This window comes from Crotalus tigris, unplaced genomic scaffold (assembly GCF_016545835.1).
Source record: "Crotalus tigris isolate CLP2741 ecotype Arizona unplaced genomic scaffold, ASM1654583v1 scf7180000020145.1122116, whole genome shotgun sequence".
NCBI classification, from domain to species: domain Eukaryota; kingdom Metazoa; phylum Chordata; class Lepidosauria; order Squamata; family Viperidae; genus Crotalus; species Crotalus tigris.
In genome coordinates this window covers 130,921-146,451 of record NW_024097874.1, presented here as the reverse complement: position 1 = coordinate 146,451, position 15,531 = coordinate 130,921, and the positions used below count along the sequence as shown (strand labels likewise).

Below are 15,531 nucleotides of genomic sequence, written 5' to 3'. Positions count from 1 at the left end.
AGAGAAAACTTGAGACTGGAAATCCAGCTCCTAACTCAATACTCTTGCACAGACTCAGTAGCACTTGCTTCACATTGGCTGACTGAGTTACCACATGACTCTTCCTGTTCATGAATATTCCAACACTCCTCCCTTCATGACAGGAAGAGATATCAGACCTATTGACTTAACACATTTTCCATAGTGAACATTACCCAACGGTTTAGTCATCATGTCTGCCAAATTATCCTCAGAAGAACAATGATGTAAACTAATCAATTTTCCTTTTACAGCTGTTGCTTCAACCCTGGAAGAGCACAAAAGGCACCCAGCATATCACCCCCCTCCCATGGGTGGGCCGGAAGAGGAAGTTCCTATGAGGTTCTTATCTCCTATCCTTTCTAGCAACATGGTTTAACTACTTTAACCTAAAACCACAGATGGGGCGACCTAGATCCCTCTCACAGTTACTGCTGCTGAGCCAGAGTCAAGGTTAGGGACCTTTTTAAAAAGGGGACAGAATGTTCATATGGATGTTCATACTTTCTGTTTCCCGTATCCTACATCAAGGAACGTTTAGTATGTGGGAGCATGTTTGGGCAATGCCCTTGGCATTAAACTTTTGTATTACATTACTGTTTTGTATTAAAAATGGTCAATCCAGACAGAGATTTTTCCTTTTGAATTGCCTGGGGAAAATGGACATTGCCTTCCCCTTTAAAAAAGCCCAGTCAAAATAGCATTATCCATGTGCCCAGGCCGACGTTAATAGGTTCTGAAGTGCCCCAAGGTTTAGATTATGTTAAAATACTTTTGTAAATCTTTACAGAAAGTGAAAGCTACAAAAATGAAGGTGAAGAGACTCAAGAAAAATTCTATACCTAATACAGACAGGAAATTGGGAGAAAACTGAAAATTGGAACGGGAGAATGTCATGGAATAACTAGAGGAAACAAGAATGGCTAGACAGAGTATCAACAACTTTCCACGCAGCATTTTATTGCAACAGCTGAAGCCTCTCTGGAGGCCAACTAATCTGCTGTTGTGCACATACCAGTCTCTTTTCCCCAAAATGCCCTGCAGGCAGTTATTAAAGTTCCCAGGCCTGTCACTTCACCTGAAATTCTTTTACCTTTCTGAATATTACCAAAGAACCCCCTTGATCTCTTTGGAAAGCTGATTGTAAAAATCAGTGAAGAGCTTTTTTTCAGTGCATTTTACCCAACTCATAAAAGAACTAAAATTAAAACTGAAAGACTGTGCAGACAGGGCTGTTCCCTGACAAGGGCAGAGAGAAACGGAGGCATCAGTCACCAGAAAGGGAATCTGGGCATGTAAGAGAGGCAGATTCAGGTGCTCCATCCCAAAAGAAGCCCACTTGGACAGGGCTGCCCATCGGCCAAGACCACCTGGACGCCTCTCGGGTCTCCCTCACCCGCCTTCCAGACGCCCCTGGCCTCCTCCTAGCAGGGTTCCCGCCCTCGCCTCCAGCCACGCTCCCTCTGAGCCCAGAGCTCCCCCCCCGTCCTCTTCCTCCCCTCCAGGCACTGGGAGGCTGATCCTCCCCAGCAACCACAGGGGAACGTGGGAACAGCGGTGCCCAACCTTCCGGGAAACACCAGCAGGCACCACGCTGGGAGCCGGGCTGCACCAAGAGGTGGGGCTGCGGGGCAGGAGGGGGGCTCGGGGGAAGGATTTGAAGGGGATCGGAGAGCTGTTCGCGAAAGCAGCAACCGAGGAGGAGGAGAAGCGGCGGCTCAGCGGTTCCCACGGAGCAGAAAAGCTCGCAAGGAAAGGCGGCGACTCGGAAGGGGAGGGGGCGCAACTGGGGGAACCCACCTCGCTTTCCCTCCCTCCCTCCCACCAGGAAGCTCCCTACTGTTTGTAGTCTCACAAAAATAAGCTTTGGGAGAAGCACCCTGCCCTCACGGTTTCTGTTGACAGCTTGCTGGTAATACTGGAACTCTACTGCTACAAAATATAGTTTGAAAGGAAAAGTAGCAACAAGGGGGGGGAAAAAGACTAAGAAAGTCCAGTTGCATTTTGAAAAACATCCTTGGGACAACAGCTTGAATACCACATCTTGAATATCCAGTTTGTTCATACATGACTTAGATCAGAGGTTCTCAACCTTGGCAACTTTAAGACTTCTGGACTTCAACTCCCAGAATTCCTCAGCCAGCTGGCTGAGGAATTCTGGGAGTTGAAGTTCAGAAGTCTTAAAGTTGCCAAGGTTGAGAACCCCTGACTTAGGTGAAGAGATTGAAGGGGAACTCATCAAATTTGCAGATGACACCCAGTTGGGGGGAATAGCCAACTCTTTTGAAGGTAAGCACAAGACTCAGAAAGATCTTGACACATGTGAGCATAGGGCCCTTTCCAGCAAAATGCAATTCAGTGGTGAGAAAAATAAGGTCTTACACTTAGGCAAGAAAAGCTAAATGCACATCTATAGAAGTTGTTGTACCTTGTTCAACAGCAGTAACTGTGAGAGGGATCGCAAAACACATATGAGATAGCAGTGTGGTGTAACTGCCTAAAAAGTCAATTCAGCGTTGGAATGATCAAAAACAGTTCCAACCAAGAATTGGGGAGAAAGTTCCTGTCTGTGAGAAAAGTGGAATGGCTTGCCTCTAGAGATTGTGGATGCTCCATCAAAGGAGGTGTTGAATAGGATATTCCACAGCCATTTTTCCAAATATGAATAATAGGGTCTCATGCTTGGAGACTTGGTCCCTTCCAAATCTTATTCTGTATTTCTGTAAGAATTTCATGAACTTTTAGGGCTCAGCATGCAGCTAATCTTCACAAGCTAAGTAGCGTCACATTTCACTTGGCTCAGTTGCAAAAAGAGGTTGCTGTGAGTCTGAAAATGATTAGCATGTAATCAATGAAAACATCTTGCAGATACTTAAGTGGAGAAAGCACAAGCCTGTTTTTCAGGCTCCTGCCGCTAGATGGAAGGTCAGATAGGCAGTATCAGTGACTAGAAAACCAACAATGCAATATACCGGTATCTGTGTTTGAGCTTAAAGGAGTTAAAACCATCAAGCATTGTATTGCTAGAAAGGCGAGGAAAGGAGAAGCACAGAAGAACTTCCTCTTCCGCATCATTCCTTGGAGGAGGGTGACTCGCTGAGAGGCTCTCTCGCTTTCTTGCCAGGGTGGAAGCATCAGCAGGAAGGTGAGTTGAGGGCAGGCCGGGAGCAAGTCGGGCTGTTTGGTTTCCTCCACAGCGGAATCATCTACTCCAGACAGAGCAAACTCGCGACGTCACGTGACGTCGCGCAACGTATCGGGACGGTTTTGCCATTGCCGGCAATAGGGGGGGCGCGGCTTCCGGATGACATGTCCGTCGCGCGGACCGGCAGTTTGTCCAACGCCCTGCTCAAGCAGGAGCCCTTACACAGTTCAGATAAATGGCTGTCCACTCTCTTCTTAAAAACCTCAAATGATCGAACACCCACAGCAGGGGCAGGCAACCTTGGCTCTTTTATGACTCGTGGACTTCAACTCCCAGAATTCCTGAGCCAGTATGGCTCAGCTTGGAAACCTCTCCCTTTTCCCTCAGCATGGCTGGCTCAGGAATTCTGGGAGTTGAAGTCCACAAGTCATAAAAGAGCCGAGGTGGCCTACCCCTGACCCACAGCTTCTGGAGGCAAAAACCATTGTTTCCCACTGGTTAATTATTCTTACTGTTATGAAATTTATCCTTGTTTCTAGGTTGCTTCCCTCCTTAATTAGTTTCCACCCATTGTTTCTCGTCTCACCATAAAAATAGTTGGAAAAGGGGAAGAGAGAAAAGTGTAGGATAATGGGGGGGGAGGGGGAGACTCCTTTTGGGTGCAGTAGAATGCACTGAATCATATAATGCTTTACATACAAGTTGCATTTTAATTTCAATTTATAAAACTTAGCAATAATATGTTCAACATTACCACACAGTAGCATTTCCAATTTATTTTCCACAAAATCAAATCCATAGCCCTTTTTGTTTAAGTTTAAATCTTTTTTTCAATTGTAAATATGTAAACCAATGGCAAACACATCCTTCTGATTCCAACTCCTCTTTAGATTTCACGATAAGGTTACCATAATTGAAAGATATTATTTGACTATAAGTCCATTTGTCTGGCCTCGCCACCATTTCTTTTCTTAAAAAAAGTTCCTGGGGAGACAGCCAAAGAGGCATCTTCCTAGAGAATCTTATTTTATATTTCTTTCAAATTCTTAGGATGGTATATCTAACAAAGTGATTATTATAATCAACATTTGTGTTAACTTGATCATACCATAAATAGCTGTGCCAGCCAAATCTTCATTCATGGCCCTCTGGCTCAAGTAAGCTATTTTGGAGGATCACCCACTCCTTTGGCCAGACAAAACAAAAAACCATCAAAGTACAATTTCAAATCTAGTAAACCCAAACCTTCTCTTTCTTTAGTGCAGTGGTTCTCAACCTGTGGGTCGGGACCCCATTTGGGGTCAAACGACCATTTCACGGGGGTCGCCAAACAACGCAGTCCGCCATTTTTCCCCCTTTTCCTTAGCTGTGCTACTCCCTTTTATTCTATTGGCTTTTGAAAGCCAATAGAATAGACTCTCTTGAATAGAGTCTAATTCTATTGGCTTTCAAAAGCCAATAGGAATTGTCCAGGCTGTCTCTGCCCTGCTGAGCCCGCCAAAAGTCCCATTCTGCAAACGGTGCTGCACCAGTTGAGTAGTCCTCGACTTACGACTGGTTGAGTAGTCCTCGACTTTCGACCAGTTGGGGGTCGCGGCATTAAAAAGGTTGAGAACCACTGCTTTAGTGTCTTGCAATAATTTATATTTAATTCTTGGTTTTTTCCCCCTTGCAATATAAACTCAGAGATCTCCATCTGCCATTGTATAAATGGAGTATCAATTACAAGTTTTGGTAAGTCTGAAAAAGAAAAATCTTTGGTAAAACATTATATGTATATTAATTACAGAGATTCTCTTCAATTATTGAAATTCTGAGAATTTTTTATTGACCCAATTCAACAAGTTTATTTCATAATTATATGGTTATTTGAACTTGGGTCTTGGTAATATTCACTGTATCAAATGAATCATAATTAATATAAGAGGCTATTATTGTGACATGTTTGCTTTTCAATTGTATACTTTTTCATTTCACATCTTCTGCAACCATTTTATAAACAATAAACACTTTTCTTTGAATATTATAGAAAAAGAGGATGCGAATAAGAGCACTCTGGACAACTGAGAATAACAAGCAACATTGAAAAGGAAACCAAATCAAACCAGAAATAAAAATATTTTCCATGTCCTTCAGAAAAACCACACAACTCTTCTCCTTGCACAGCAGATAATAGACAAAAGGGAAAAAAATCAAGAAAAGATTTCAAACTGTAAAAGTAGAGAATGCGAACACAAGAATACAAACATGAAAAGGAGATTATTTTTCCCTTCAGGGAGATAGGGAAATATCTAGAAGTCAGTGGGGAGAAAAAGAACATTTGGGAATCCACAGCAGGCAGACATAATGCAGGTCTCGCCCTGGGAGCAAGAAAAGAGTAGCTTCAACCAAAGCAACACTAAACAAGGGATCACACATCATTTTGACGTCCTCAAGAATATCAATGGTGGAAAAGCTCCACTGATGAGTATATTATGGGAAAGATGCAGATTTCAAATCACAGATAATTATAAACAAAATGATCCACATCGGAGAAATGCCGTACAAATACTCTGAATGTATCAAAAGCCTTTCTCAGAAAAGCTCAGGAGAAGGACCCACAAAGGAGAGGAACTGTACAAATGTTCCCAACATGATAAACGATGTGCGAACATGGCCGCTTGGTGATACATTATAGGACTCACACCATGCAGAAACCCTTTGAATGCTCTGATTATAGGAAACATTTTAGTCACAACTTCAGTCTAGTGATACACTAGAAGATGCACACAGAAAAGAAATCATATGAGTGTCCAGATTGTGGGAAAAGTTTCATTGCAAATTCCCACCTTGTGAGACACCAGAGGACTCACACAGGAGAAAAACCATTTGAATGTCCTGATTGTGGGAAAAGTTTCAGTCAGAATTACGAACTGGTGATACATCAAAGGAATCACATAGGAGAGAAACTATTTGAATGTACTGATTGTGGGAAAAGTTTCAGTCGGAATTCTAGCCTGGTGATACACCAGAGGACTCATACAGGAGAGAAACCGTTTGAATGTCCTGATTGTGGGAAAAGTTTCAGTCAGTATTCCAGCTTGCTGATGCACCAGAGGACTCATACAGGAGAGAAACCGTTTGAATGTCCTGATTGTGGGAAAAGTTTCAGTCAGTATTCTAGCCTGGTGATACACATAAGGACTCACACAGGAGACAAACCCTTTGCATGTGCTCATTGTGGGAAAAGGTTCAGTCACAGTTCCAGTCTGGTGACACACCAGAGGACTCACACAGGAGAGAAACCATTTAAATGTCCTGATTGTGGGAAAAATTTCAGTGAAAATTCCAACCTGGTGAAACACCAGAGGACACACATGGGTGTGAAAGCGTATGAATGTCCAGATTGTGGTAAAAATTTCAGTCAGAATTCCTACCTGGTGAAACACCAGAGGACTCACTCAGGACAGAAATCATATGAGTGCCCAGATTGTGGGAAAAGTTTCATTAGAAAATTCCAGCTCACAAGTCACCAGAGAATACACACAGGAGACAAACCCTTTGAATGTACTGATTGTGGGAAACGTTTCAGTCACAATTCCAGCCTGGTGAGACACCAGAGGACTCACACAGGAGAGAAATGTTTTGAATGTGCTCTTTGTGGGAAAAGTTTCAGTCGGAATTCCAGCCTGGTGATTCACCAGAGGACTCACACAGGAGAGAAACCGTATGAGTGTCCAGATTGTGGGAAAAGTTTCAGTCACAATTCCAACCTTATGAAACATCACAAGACTCACACAGGAGAGAAACCCTTTGAATGTCCTGATTGTGGAAAAGGTTTCAGTCAGAATTATGAACTGCTGATACACCAGAGAAATCACACAGGAGAGAAACCATATGAGTGTCCAGTTTGTGGGAAAAGTTTCAGTAAAAATTCCAACCTGGTGAACCATCAGAGGATTCACACTGGAGAGAAACCATATGAGTGTCCAGAGTGTGGGAAAATGTTCCGTCAGAATTCCCATCTGGTGAAACACCAAAAAACACATACAGGAGAGAAACCTTTTGAATGTCCTATTTGTAGGAAAAGTTTTAGTCGGTACTGCAGCCTGGTGAACCACCAGAGGACTCACACAGGAGAGAAACCTTTTGAATGTCCTGATGGAAAAGTTTCGGTCACAGTTCCTATCTGGTGAGTCTCCAGAGGACTCACATTGGAGAGAAATCATATGAGTGTCCAGATTGTGGGAAAAGTTTCATTAGAAAATTCCAGCTCACAAGTCAGCAGAGGACTTACACAGAGGAGAAACCATTTGAGTTCTCAGTTTGTTGGAAAACCTTCAGTCACAATTCCAGCCTGGTAAAGCACCAGAGAAATCACACAGGAAAGAAACTATATGAGTGTCCTATTTGTGGCAAATGGTTCAACCAGAATTCCAACATGGTGATTCACCAGAGGACTCACACAGGAGAGAAACCCTTTGAATGTCCTGTTTGTGGCAAAAGTTTCAGTCAGAATTCCAGCCTGGTGATACACCAGAGGATTCACATGGGAGAGACCTGTCAAATATCCAATTTGTGGATGGTACTTCAGGTGTGAATCACCCCTTTTTCAACACAAGGAATGCGACATGAGACAAAAGTTGATGAATTTAGAGAAGGCTTCATTTTCATTTCTGATCTCCCATTGAGACTGTAGGTGAGAAATTGACTATTTGAATTCTGGCCTAATGCCAGAATAAATAAAAATAAAACAAGGATAGAGAAAACATTTTAAAGGAAAGAAAGGTTCTGTTGTAGATGCAATGCTTCTCAATATCTTCATAAATGACTTAGATGGGGGAATAGAAGGGGAAGCCATTCAATTTGCAAATGACACTAAAGTGGCAGGAATAGCCAACACCCCAGAAGACAAGCTTAGGATCCAAAAAGATCTTGAGAGACTTGAACAATGGACCCTAACCAACAACATGAAGAGAGAACATCTAGACAGGAAAAACCAAAGGTAGAAGTACAGTTTAGGCAAAACCTAGCTCAAAAAGAGTAACTGTGGGAGGGATCTTGAAATCCTAATGGACAACCACTTAAATGTGAGATAGCAGTGTGCGGTAGCAGCCAAAAAAAACCACGAATACAATCCTAGGTTGTATAAACAGAGGCATATCACATGAAGTATTAGTACCACTTTATAAAGCCTTAGTAAGGGCACACTTGGAATACTACATCATGTTTTGATCACTACATTACATAAAATATATTGAGACTTTGGAAAAAGTGTAAAGAAGAGCAACTAAGATGATTAAGGGTCTGGAGACAAAAACATATGAAGAACAGTTGCAGGAACTGGGTACGGCCAGTCTAGAGAAAAGAAGGACTAGGGCAGTGGTTCTCAACCTGGGGGTCGGGAACCCATTTGGGGTCGAACGACCATTTCACGGGGAGCGCCAAACAACGCAGTCCACCATTTTTTTCCCCCTTTTCCTTAGCTGTGCTACTCCCTTTTATTCTATTGGCTTTTGAAAGCCAATAATAATAATAATAGTAGTAGTAGTAGTAATAAAGTTGGAAGGGACCTTGGAGGTCATCTAGTCCAGTGGTTCTCAACCTGTGGGTCGGGACCCCATTTGGGGTCAAATGACCATTTCACGGGGGTCGCCAAACAAGGCTGTCCGCCATTTTTTCCCCTTTTCTTTGGCCATGCCCCTGGCACCCGGTGATATATAAGTGGTTGGGGGTCACCACAACATGGGGAACTGTATTATCACGGCATTAGAAAGGTTGAGAACCACTGATCTAGTCCAACCCCCTGCTCAGGCAGGAAACCCTACACCATTTTGGACAAATGGCTGTCCAGTCTCTTCTTAAAAACTTCCAGTGTTGGAGCATTTACTACTTCTGGAGGCAGGCTGTTCCACTGATTAATTGTTCTCACTGTCAGGAAGTTTCTCCTTAGTTCTAGGTTGCTTCTCTCCTTGATTAGTTTCCACCCGTTGCTTCTTGTCCTGCCTTCAGGTGCTTTGGAAAATAGCTTGATTCCCTCTTCTTTATGGCAGCCCCTGAGATATTGGAATACTGCTATCATGTCCCCCCTTGTCCTTCTCTTCGTTAAACTAGACATACCCAATTCTTGAATAGAGTCTAATTCTATTGGCTTTCAAAAGCCAATAGGAATTGTCCAGGCTGTCTCTGCCCTGCTGAGCCCGCCAAAAGTCCCATTCTGCAAATGATGCTGCACCAGTTGAGTAGTCCTCGACTTATGACCAGTTGAGTAGTCCTCGACTTACGACCGGTTGGGGGTCACGGCATTAAAAAGGTTGAGAACCACTGGACTAGCGTGACATGATAGTATTCCAGTATTTGAGGGTCTGCCACCAAGAAGAGGGAGCCACGTTATTTTCCGAAGCACCAGAAGGCAAGACAAGAAACGATGGAAACTAATCAAGGAGAGAAGCAACCTGGAATTAAGGAGAAATTTCCTAATAGTGAGGACAATTGATCAGTGGAACAGCTTGCCTTCAGAAGTTGTAGGTGTTTCTTAATGGGGTTTTTTAAGAAAAGACTGGAGAACATACTGTCTGAAATGGTATAGGGCAGTGATGGTGAACCTTTTAGAGACTGAGTGCCAAACTGCAACCCCAAACCCACTTATTTATGTGCCCAGGTGGCTATGGCCCACTGGGTGGGCATGGGTGTGGTCATGGCAGACTGGGTGGGTGTGGCCAAGGTGGGCATGGTCACTTTGATGTTGCTTTGGGGAGGGACCCCTGTGGGGGCTAGGCAGGGTTGGGGGAGATCCAGGGGGTCTCTGGCAGATGGGGCGGTGGGTAGGAGATTCGTCCTGCTGGGTGAGACGAGGCAGGGCGGAGGTGCCATTGTGGCAGGGCAAGGCGAGGCAGGGACCAGGGCGGCTGCTACACACAGAGGCCAGCAAGCGCATGGGAACTGACAGTGTCCATCAGCAGCCACAGCCTGCCGGCCCCTCGACCAGCACACTCTGGGACTCAGCAGCTTACTGCCAGCAGTTCAGAGAAGTCTCCTCTGAGCTGGCCGGCCGGCCGACAGCTGAGGCAATGCAGTGGGTCGTGTCTGGGAAAAGGAGAGCATGTGAGGCCAGGAGGGATGGGACGGGAGAGAAGGAAATCAGCCATGCTGGGATGCATCTGGCCACATGGGTTCTTGGTGAGTTAGCGGGCGGCTGGTTGAAGAGGGACAGTTGCCATCTCCGGGGCATGGTGCATGTGCCCACAGAGAGGGCTCTGAGTGCCGCCTCTGGCACGCGTGCCATAGGTTCGCCACCACTGGTATAGGGTCTCCTGCTTGAGCAGGGGATTGAACTAGAAGAGCTCCAAGATTCCTTCCCACTCTGTTCTGATTGATTGATTGATGTAAGCCAGTAGTGTGCTGCAGTTGCCAAAAAAGCCAATACAATCCTAGGCTGCATTAACCAATAGAATCAAGATTAATGTGAAGTGTTATAACCGCTTTATGAAACCTTTATAAGACCATACTCCCAATACTGCATCTATGTTTGGTCACCACCATATACTGAGTGCAGAAAAGAGCAACAAGAACAATTAGAGGGCCATAGGCTATAATATCTGATGAATGCAGGAATTGGGTATGGACCAGGGGTGACATGATAACAGTGTTCAATATTTGAAGGGCTGCCACAAAGAAGAAGGGGTCGACCTATTTTCTCAAGCAGGAGACCCTATACCAGTGGTTCTCAACCTGTAGGGTCGGGACCCCATTTGGGGTCGAACGACCATTTCACGGGGGTCGCCAAACAAGGCTGTCAGCCATTTTCCCCCCTTTTCTTTGGCCATGCCCCTGATACCCAGTGATGTATAAGTGGTTGGGGGTCACCACAACATGGGGAACTGCATTATGGGGTTGCGGCATTAGAAAGGTTGAGAACCACTGCCCTATACCATTTCAGAAAAGTGGCTGTCCAGTCTCTTCTTAAAAGCCTTCAGTGATGAAGCACCAACAATTTTTGAAGATAAGCTGTTTCACTTGCTAATTGTTCTCACTGTTAGGAAGTTTCTCCTTAGTTCTGGGTTGCTTCTCTCCTTGATTGGTTTCCATCCATTGTTTTTTGTCTCACTTTCAGGTGCTTTGGAAAATAGGTTGACCGCCCTCTTCTTTGTGGCAGCCCCTCATATATTGGATCACGGCTATCATGTCACTCCTAGTTCTCCTTTTCTCTAGATTAGACATACCCAAATCCTCCAATTGTTCTTCATATGCTTTAGTCGTCAGGCCCTTACTCGTGTTAGTTGTTCTTCTCTGTACTCTTTCCAAAGTCTCATCATCTTTGTTATAATGTGGTGACCAAAACTGGATGCAGTATTCCAGATGTGGTCTTATTAAGTTTTGATATGTACTAGTGGCCAAAATTGTAGAAACCTTTTGGGAAAAGTGTATTTTTGAGGTTTGATGGCTAATAACACCACTTTTTTTGTAGTAGTACCATAAAATTATATATCAATGGAAAGATAATTTAATCAAGAATGTAAAGCAACATAGTTTTTTCAATTATCTGTATTTTATGAAAAGGTATAGCCAAATAACCAGAAAAAAAGAAACACAATTTGCTTAGGTTGATATCAGGTAGCTTTCCTTCATCTGATTGTAGCCAATGAGCACGAGTGTTTAGAGAGCCAATCAGGTGTCATCTTGTTTTGGCAATGAGCCAATCAGATCACAGTAGGATTCAGTTATTGATGTCACCTATTGAAGCTGAGAGGAGGTGTGTTATGTGATCGCTATCAAGCTGGTTGGTTTTTTTTGTGGGTGTGTTCTTTCATTTAGTGAGCTTGTAAAACGTAATAAAATTAAAGTAGTGGTGCAAAGAGTTGACTGGTTGCCCAGAAAGGAATATAAAATAGTATTATTAAGTGAGCAAGGTTACAGTTATAAAGCAATTAGAAGAAAAATTGATGGAAACTTAACCAAAGGTGGCATTTCTACTGTACATTTTTCCCAAAAGATTTCCACAACTTTGGCCCTACTGTAGTGGTACTAATACTTCATCTGATACAACGCTATCCCTCTGTTTATGCAACCAAGGATTAGCTTTTTTGGCTGCTGTTGCACACTGCTAGCTCATATTTAAGTGACCATCCACTAGGCATGAAGATGACTGTTTAAACCTCTCAACGCAATTGAATGTAAGAGTTCCAAGTAAATTTGCAAGTCTTTACGGCACAGTTCCCCAACCGTTCCCGGTTGGCAGCCCAGAGTAGGGGGGACAGGTGCATATGGGGTCATGAGAGCCCACAATGAGACTCATGTAAGTGAGGTTACGGATGGACACAAGGTTTACGCAAGTGGGGCTGTGTGCGCACACCGGCCGGTCATTCACGTGGTCCAGTGGCGATTTAAGGACCACGGCCCAGTCGCAGCCGACAGGTTGGGGACCCCTGCTTATAAAATACAACTGAAAGTGAACTTCAAAGTATGTATATTGAAAGGAAGTGGAAAAAAAGATGTATTAGAACTTACTGATTTTAGAAATGTTTTTAAAGAAAAGTTTAGTGTTTTAAAGTGGATGTAAAAGAAGTTATTTTTTTCTTTTAAGAGTAAAGAATCTGAAAGAATAGAGAATTTTGTTAATAGAAATGGTGATAATATACAAAGATTAATAAGTGTAAACAGTAATATATAGTGTTTCCCACAGGAAAGAAAAAAAGTAGAGACAGTTAGATTAATTGCTTTATCTGAAAAAGAGAATATATATAATTTTGTTTTTATTTGGAAATCACTTCTCGAAAATGAAATTTTGCTTTCGCTGATTAGGCAGCCTAGTTAAGAAATGACTAGTATAAACAACTGTGTAAAAGTAAAGTTGAAGTTGTAACCTCATTATATTCTACTCCGCTAAAAAGAGTTGGAAGTCAATGTTTTTCCCGCCCTCTACCCGTTTTTCTTCTTCCCCTTTTCCTTCCCTTAGTTTCCCCACATTTTTTTTTGTATTTTATATTTTGAATAATAAAAAAATTTAATACAAAAAAACCCAACCCCGTTACTAACGGAACCCTGCAGCGATTCACTTCACAACTGTGGCAAGAAAGGTCATAAAATGGAACAAACGGGTGCACATTTATAATGGTTCCAGCATCCCACGCTCACAGTCCCCATTGATGACTTTCCCACTAGCTTCTGACAAGAAAAATAAGTGGGGAAGGCCAGCAGGAATTTGCAAGTCACGGTCATGTTTTGCTTAACAACTGCAGAGGAACTGATATAAGTTGGCACTGTCATGTGACCCCATGCTTAATGACTGGCTGCTTAGTGACACAGATGCCAGTCCTGTGCCCAGAGGCCTCCAGGGCAGAGAGTAAAGAAAATAGCCTTAGGGCAGAAGTCCTCAAACCTTTGGGCAAAAGAGATCGGTTCTGTGGAGAAAGGTTTTTCCACGCACCAAAGTGTGTTTGGTTTTGTGTGCTGCCTGCATCCCACAGATGGGTCTTTGCTTGTTTGTGCGGACCGGCTGCTGGCATGCCACAGCCCGGTACTGGTCCACGGACCGGGGGTTGGGGACCCCTGCTTTAGGGGATAAGCAACCTACCTCAAGTCCACAACAGAGAGAGATAATGTTACAAACAGGCTCAAACAAACACCTCCCTCATTCACAGGAGCATAAGTTTCTATGTGGGGGAGGCACAACATAATCAGACTTGCAAGATTCTCTTATTACATTCAGTCTCAGTAGAAAAAAAGTGTTAAGAGCAGACATCTACTTGACAAAGTAGATCACAACCTACTAGATAAGATAGAAAACTTGATGATGATGATGTCTGGGGCTCAGCCCTCACTGTCCAATCTTGTCCTCCAGTGAGCCTGCCACCTATTTCCCCACCCCCAATGACCCCTGCGAATGGAAAGGGCCGGGAGCCCCCATACCCGACAGGCAGTCAGGGCTCCCCTCCCTGCTCCGCCCGAGCCCAGTCCTGGAGCTGCATCACGCACCCCACAGCCAGGCCACCCCCACCCCGCCACCTGCCTCACCTTGCCTCGCGACGGGGCCTGCCACCTGTCCCCCCATCCCCAATGTCTAATTTGTTTTTAAAAAAAGTGTTAAGAGTCTTCCTGTGCACAAACAAGCAACGACCCATCTGTGGGATGCAAGCAGCACACAAAACCAAACACACTCTGGTGCATGGACAAACCTTTCTCCTCAGAACTGGTCTCTGGTGCGCAAAATGTTGGGGACCTCTGCCCTAAGGCTATTTTCTTTACTCTCTGCCCTGGAGGCCTCTGGGCACAGGACTGGCATCTGTGTCACTAAGCAGCCGGTCATTAAGCATGGGGTCACATGACAGTGCCAACTTATATCTGTTCCTCTTGGTCCTATCAAGTGGGGCTGACACCGAGGGACCTTTCATGGCTGAGGAGAGGCTGGAATTCGGGTGTCCCCACTCCTAGCCCAGCAACGGAACCTTCACCCCTGCAGCACCCCAGCTCTCTAACAGGAGAGCCATCCAGAGAGACCCCCCCCCCACTGCACATTGGTCGCCTCCCCATCAACTGCAGGAAGAACAAGCCTGAAGGGTGGGGATGAACGAAGGAGGGTAATCCTCCCTTAGTGACCACAATTTTGACTGGCAATTCTGTTGCTAGGATTCACGGCTACTAAGTGAAAAAAAATCACCTGATTGCAAACAGGCTTTTGACCTCTGGTCATTACAGGAATCACTGTGGACATTGAGACCTCAGCTGAACGCCACTGGTGGTTTTATTTCTGTTTTCTCCATGAACTTTGCTTGCCTTCAGCTGGTTGGGAGGCATGCTAATGGACATCACACAATCGTGGGACAATTTGATGGTTTTAATGTGCAAGGATTGTTTGCAAAGCTGTTTTTTTTAATACTATCCTAATCTTGAATGGTTACTAAATGAGGCAAATGATAAGGGAGGACTATATTACACCCAGAAAAAAAGCCATCTGCCATCTGGATGTCATTTGCTGGAAGCATCACAGGGAGGAAATAATTGTTGTCATACCCAGCTGGTGGGTTACCCAGAAAGATGTGAAGGATCATGGTGGGGAAAAACATTTCTGATCTGGAAGGTCCCCTTTCTCTGGGACTGATGGAGGCGTTTGGGATTGTGACCGCACACAAATGGATGACTCACTCCCCAATGGATGGCTTAGTGAATTCAGCAATTCTCAAAAGCTGCCATGGGGAGCACAGCCACAGCTTAAAAGACCCCTCACCATAGGGATTCTACAGAATTGGAGCTAACATTTGATGTATGATGAACTGGACGTTGATGTGATGAAGTTAGTGGTAATTGGGGAAGGGACTTCCTATATCTAACTGAAAAACCATTTGGACTAGACCAGTAGTTCTCAACCTTCCTAATGCCGTGACCCCCAACCA

The 15,531-nt window shown here is 44.2% G+C and overlaps 1 protein-coding gene across 2 annotated transcripts; it reads left to right on the top strand.

Annotated features, from left to right (window-relative positions):
- Positions 1-3,075: 3,075 nt before the first annotated feature.
- On the top strand, positions 3,076-7,913 carry LOC120318231 (zinc finger protein 84-like). Of its 2 annotated transcripts, XM_039365658.1 has the most exons (3): positions 3,076-3,163; positions 5,193-7,311; positions 7,545-7,913. In XM_039365658.1, exons 2-3 carry the CDS (start codon positions 5,926-5,928, stop codon positions 7,740-7,742), a joined length of 1,584 nt encoding a protein of 527 aa, XP_039221592.1. In that variant the 5' UTR covers positions 3,076-3,163; positions 5,193-5,925; the 3' UTR covers positions 7,743-7,913. The 2 variants fall into 2 exon arrangements, with proteins under 2 accessions (XP_039221592.1, XP_039221591.1); XM_039365657.1 differs by lacking the exons at positions 3,076-3,163; positions 7,545-7,913 and adding an exon at positions 4,839-4,897 and having other exon boundaries at positions 5,193-7,479.
- The last annotated feature ends 7,618 nt before the right edge of the window (positions 7,914-15,531 follow it).

What these genes read in the sequence shown, in the direction of transcription:
- LOC120318231 (XM_039365658.1), top strand. Translation starts at nt 5,926, where the DNA reads ATGCACACAGAAAAGAAATCATATGAGTGTCCAGATTGTGGGAAAAGT. An exon ending in TTGAATGTCCTGATGGAAAA is followed by an intron (nt 7,312 to 7,544) that starts GTTTCGGTCACA and finishes AAACTATATGAG; the next exon opens with TGTCCTATTTGTGGCAAATG.